This window comes from Neomonachus schauinslandi, unplaced genomic scaffold (genome assembly GCF_002201575.2).
Source record: "Neomonachus schauinslandi unplaced genomic scaffold, ASM220157v2 HiC_scaffold_2357, whole genome shotgun sequence".
NCBI lineage: Eukaryota > Metazoa > Chordata > Mammalia > Carnivora > Phocidae > Neomonachus > Neomonachus schauinslandi.
In genome coordinates this window covers 1-5525 of record NW_025411047.1, presented here as the reverse complement: position 1 = coordinate 5525, position 5525 = coordinate 1, and the positions used below count along the sequence as shown (strand labels likewise).

General features: G+C 60.4%; 1 protein-coding gene across 1 annotated transcript; it reads right to left on the bottom strand.

The window, feature by feature from the left end:
- Positions 1-145: 145 nt before the first annotated feature.
- Positions 146-4537, bottom strand: LOC110578933 (UV-stimulated scaffold protein A-like; the record flags this gene model as incomplete). The annotated part of the gene is made up of 5 exons (XM_021688458.1): positions 4440-4537; positions 3145-3475; positions 2368-2488; positions 1138-1494; positions 146-258 (listed from the first exon to the last, which is right to left on the bottom strand). Coding segments are annotated over exons 1-5 (1020 nt in total), but the record flags the coding sequence as incomplete, so codon positions are not given.
- Positions 4538-5525: the final 988 nt, after the last annotated feature.

The following is a 5525-nucleotide window of genomic DNA, read 5'->3' as shown; positions in this document are numbered from 1 at the left end:
GGCCCCGAATGTGCCCTGGCACACTGGCACGCGGGGACCTCACCTGGACCCAGGGGCACACAGCTCTCCCCAGCCCCCCAGCGTCCCCCCTGCACACCCCTTGGCCCCGACTCTGCCCCGGCACCCCGGCACGCGGGAACCTCACCTGGACCCAGGAGCACACAGCTGGCAGGAAGGTGTTTTGGATAAGCTTGAGCGCGTCCCGGGCGGAGTGGATGACAGCGTGATTGTCCTCGTCCTCACGCACCCTCAGGCTGTCTGTAACAAAGCACACAGGGTCACTGGAGGCACCAGGGCAGGTCCCCCAGCACCACGGAGGGACCACCCACACCGCTGCCCATTCTTCCCCAGCCATGTTCTGCCCCGGACCCCATACCTCGTGCCTGACAAACAGATGCACTACTTTAAGATTCTGATTTTGGCGCAGACCGTTTTAGCCTGAGTGTGATGCCTCCCTCCACACCAGACCGAGAGACCCCACGCAGCATTCTCACGGACAGACAAACCCCAGCCCATCCATCGAGCCCCGGGAGCCCTGGAGCCCCTTCCCATTACTGCCCACACCACTGCTCAGCCCCACAGCCCTGCCCCCGCGTCCCACCACCCCAGCCTGTCTTCAGCCGGGCACCCCCACCTCCTGCATGTGGCCTGCTGCCCGCCCCCCCCCGCCCAGCCAGACAGCTGTTAGTTCCCTGGGGCTGGTGGGACCCAAGATGCCTGGGGGTAGCAGATCTTCACACAGCTAGGCAGCCTGACTGCCCTTCCTCTGTGAACACCTCTAAAGGGCTCCCAACCACACCTGCATCATCTCAAACATGGTGAGAAGCTGCTATCCAGCCACGTTGTCCTCCAAGCCAGAGTGGGGGGGTGCCTGATCCTTGACAGTCACCCTCCGATCCTGATGGGCCTGTGACCAGGCACTGCAGCCTCCCCAATCCCTTGGAGAATTAGGCCTGCCCATCGCAAGGAGGACCTTGGGGTGGAGCCACAGACCCCAAGCCTCAAGTCACCCCTCACCCCAACCTTGGAGACCCTGCACTGCTCACGGTCCCAAGAAGCCTGGGCTCTCACCAGCATCCCCAGGGCCCATGGCTGAGGGAAGAGCGCCCTGGCCAGCCAGCAGGAGCCGGCGGTTACCTGAGGAGAGCTCCACGTCTAGCGTGTACTTGTGGGAGCCCAGTCCATGGCGCCGCACAAACCCTTCCTCGTCGCTGTCGCTGTCCTCCTCCTCGGCCCCTGTGGCCGTCTGCGGCGGCCCCTCCCCACTGCCAGCTCCCGGATGGCCGGCCCAGGCGGGCAGGGTCTTGCTACAGCAGGGCTGCTCCTCGTCCCCGTGACTGCCAGCGCCGGCCTGGCAAGGGGCACTCTGCTCAGACACACTGAAGGCCACCGTGGACAACGAGGCGCCCAGGCCTGTGGCGAGGTCCAGGGGCAGCAGCAGCCTGAAGCAGCTCTCCACCTCCGTGAGACAGCACCGAATCTCCTCGGACATCTCTGCAGACACAGGCACCGCCTGTCGGGGCCCGCCCGCGAACGGCACCACTCCCCCAGGGCAGGGCCCGAGATCACAAGGAGGGCCACGTCCCAGCAGCAGGGGGGCCCCAGCGGCACGCGGGCTGTGTTACACGGGACTGCAGGCCACCCGAACCTGCGCCTCCTCCTTCCTCCCCCAACCGAGGCCGGTGCCCCAGGCGTGTGGAGGCTTGGTGATCATTGAGAAGCCACCAGCTCAGCAGCACAAGGCCACCCTCTGCGATGTCCTTGGAAACAGACTCAGGTCTGGACTTCTGCTGCGAGTTTCACTGGTGCCCCGGGAACACCAAGTGGGCTGTGCCACCACGAACAGAGCTTCGGAGGACAGAGGCCACTGGGGAGCCATCAGGACACACACCACTCCCCAGTCCTCCATTCGGAGCGCAGCTCGACCGTTCCGCTCCGGCCGGCTACTTCCTGACAGGGATCTCCCTGGGGCCGGCCAACACCCTCCTCAGGGGACAGAGGACTGCTCCCAGCCTCTTCCGGGGCCAGGCACCCCAGAAGTGCCTTCAGCTGGGGCCTGCCCCTCACGGAAAGGGCCAGCTGCTCAGAAGCGTCAGGTTTTGGGCGCCGGCGAGAGCAAACAGGGGCCATGAGATGAACAGGCACAACTCCCTGCTTCCCCCAGCCGAGACCTTCACCGAAGCACAGTGCCCACACGGCTCCGCCAGGGGGCGCGGGAGAGCAGTGGCCACCCAGATGTTCCTGGGGACAGGGCTGGGGTCTGCCCCCTCCCCCCCACCACTGCAGCGGCAGGGTGGGCGGGCTGCACAAGGCCCTGGGAGGCGCGGCAGGCAGGGCACCCGCCCTCAGGCTTGAGAACTCACTCACCCTCCATCTCCCTGATGGCCTGCTCAGACCTCTCCCTGTAGATTCTATCCAAGCGCTTCCGCTTCTCCTCCTCCCGCTTTCTTTCTGCCAGAGTCCGCGCGCTCACGTCCTGAAAATCCACCTGGGAAATTGAAGTGGACATGAGACCTGACTGCACAGAACACAAAGAAAATAGGTCAAACACAGGCCTAGGAGAAGACGTGCCAGCACCAGCACAGAGCCAGGCCCTCTGGGTCCATGGGGTCCAGTTCTTCCGAACACCAAGAAACACATCTGACAGCAACGATCGATCCCCCGCAGAGGCACGGCCAGCACATCTTCCAGAAAGCAGCATGCTGCTGCGAGGAGTATGGGGGGAGGCTGCTCGCCCCACCCAGGGGCCTGGAAACACCCCGGGAGGGGACCCCGGATGTGTAGTGCCAGGCAGCATGCTCAGGCTGTGGCGGGGACCGGCCAGCCACCTGGACAGGAGGGCAGGGGCAGCAGCAGCCAGTCCTGGTGGGTCTCATGCACCCAAGGCCACCAGAGCCCACAGCAGACCCAGGAGGGACTCAACTCCTGCACACAGACCAGCGCCGCGTCTGAAAAGCCGACCCCTTTCCCTTATTTCGGCTTTCTGTGGAAGTCAGGACCCGAGGCCCAGCTCCCTCCACACATCCTCCTCCCAGAGCTGCTGCCCTGCTCCTGGGAGCCCCCCCCACTGCCCCTGAACACTGGCTGGCCGCTGAGGCCAGACAAGTCTGTCCACCAACGCAGCACAGAGTGTGGCCTGCCCACCTGTTTGCTGTGTCTTAAGAAGTGGTAGCCCAAGGCGAGCTTCTTGTAGGCTGCACCGTACTTCTCATTCCACCCTTGGATGGCCCGGGTGGCAGCCTGACGCAGCCTCTGGGCCACCTCCCTGGGAGGCGGCAGGGGCTGCTCGTGGTCGGTGCCCAGTGTGAGCTCCAGAAACTCCTGAAAGTTGGCAACAACCAGCATCCTGAACTGATGGGACCGGGCGAAGAGCTCATCTATGGCCTGGAATGCGGAGAGGCGGATCTCGGCGTGGTCTTGGCTCAGCTGGGCCGTGAGCAGGTGGTAGGCACGGCTGAGCTGCTCCTCTGAAGACCTAGGGACACCAGTTGTCCTCGCTGAGTGCCCAATACTCTGTGTGTGCACAGCATGCAGAGCAGCAGGCCCTCTCCCCTTTGTCCAGAGAAGGTTGGACCCACAACTGCCCTCGGGTCCCCGCCTGTTTCTGTACAACCCACAAGCAAGAATGGTTTTTACATTTTTTAATGGCTGAAACGAACCAAAATAATACTTCATGACATGTGAGAATCATGACAGCCAGCATCAGTGCCTATCAAGTTTTATTGGGACACAAGCCGGCCACTCCTTCACATCGTTCTCACTACTGTCCACAGCTGAGCCGTCACCACAAAAACTTTACGGCCCAGAAAGCCTCGAGGAGCCACCATCTGGCCCGTCAGAGAACATCAGAGCAGATTCCATTCCAAGCGGAGAACCCAGCCCCCAGCCTCCCCTGTAGACACAGGACCGAAGCAAAAGCGAAAGGACCTGCCCTCCGAGGAGCCTGCACACACCCTGCCCCTCCTGTTGCCCTCCCCGCTATCTTCCCTGCAAAAGAAGCTGCTACTATTCTGGGGTGTTTTGGGTCTACACTGAAACCTAATCTGAGCTGAAATTTTTTTTGTCGAAAGCTAAAAACTTTGTTACTTAAAGTCACTTAAGTTTTCCTGTTTTGTAAATATGGGATAAGGACAATCAGCAAATCTCAACTTACGCTCAACAGGTCCCCGCTGACACGGCCTTTAGAAAGTGTTCATGCCACGCACACCCGCCCCCCCCCAAGGACCACTGCCCCACAAGGTGACCACCTGCCAGAGCTGGGCCCTGCAGGGTCCTGGGGAAACATCCTGGACCGTTCTTTCCCTGCGCAGAGAGGCGACAGTGGGGACAGGCAGGCGAAGGGCTGAGACAGATGCAGGTGGTGGAAGGCATGACCCCAACGGTGTGGGGGACCTGCTGAGCCAGCCAACTGGTGTGAAATGCTGAACCTTAAGACATACTTGCAAATTTTCTTCAGTTCCTTCATTTTCTCAGGATTCAGCTGGGGTTCCCCCGAAGTTGTGAGCTCTTCTACCAACTTGGACAGTTTCTGATCCATATCTAGAGACATGCACAGCAGAGATGCGACATGAGCACCTAGCCTTCACGATTTGTTACACGTTTCCTGAGCTGTGTCCTGGGCATTCAGGGGGCTGCAAGGCTGGCCCCTCCAGCCCTTGCCTCTGACGTGACCTGGATACGAAAATAGAACGATTCAGATGGTATTCTGGACACAGCATTTTTGGTGGTAAGTTAGGAAATTAGGAAAAGCGCAACAACAAAATAGTAACTCTGGAGCTCTACAACCCCACACATGGGAGATACCTCAACAACACAAGAAGGAATACAACTGCCTAAATAAAACTCAAACGAGCTTTTCCCAAATGTGACTATGGCACTTTCTCCTTCACAACACCGTTCATTCACAATACACGAGGCAGCTTCTGCAGACTGCAAACAGCGAGTGACTACACTCTTGTAACTTGCACCCAAAGACCCAAAGGCGGATCAACCCAAAACTCCAGTGCGGAGCCGAGCACGCAGCAGATGTGCAGTAAGGAAAAGGAAGGCTGATGCCGAAGGCCCAGGAAGTCAGTCGTTCAGCATGAACTGAGCCTGAGGGCAGCATGGGTGCCAGGCTGGCTGCAGGGCTGTTTTATTTGGTAGAAGGAGGGGCCAGGCCCAGCAGGTGTACACGGCCTCTCCAGGAGGTGCTTTCCGAGCAGTAAAGTTTGTCACTGACACCAACTCAATACACACTTGGCAGGGGCAGGGAGCTGCTCACCTGAGCACCCTCCCAGCATCCCCCGTTGACCAGGTGGACTTTGCCAGAGTTCCTAAGCCCAGGGCACCATGGCCACACCAGACAGAAGAGGGGTGTCCCAGGGAAGAGGGAGCGTCCAGGAGGGGGGAGGGGACGGAGTCCTAGGGAGGAGGAGGAGGAGGGGGAGAAGGGGACAGTGTGATGGAAAGAAGGGGAACAGAAGGAGGGGGAGGAGGAGGAGGATGGATAGGTGTCCTGGTGGGGGGAGGAGGAGAAGAGATGG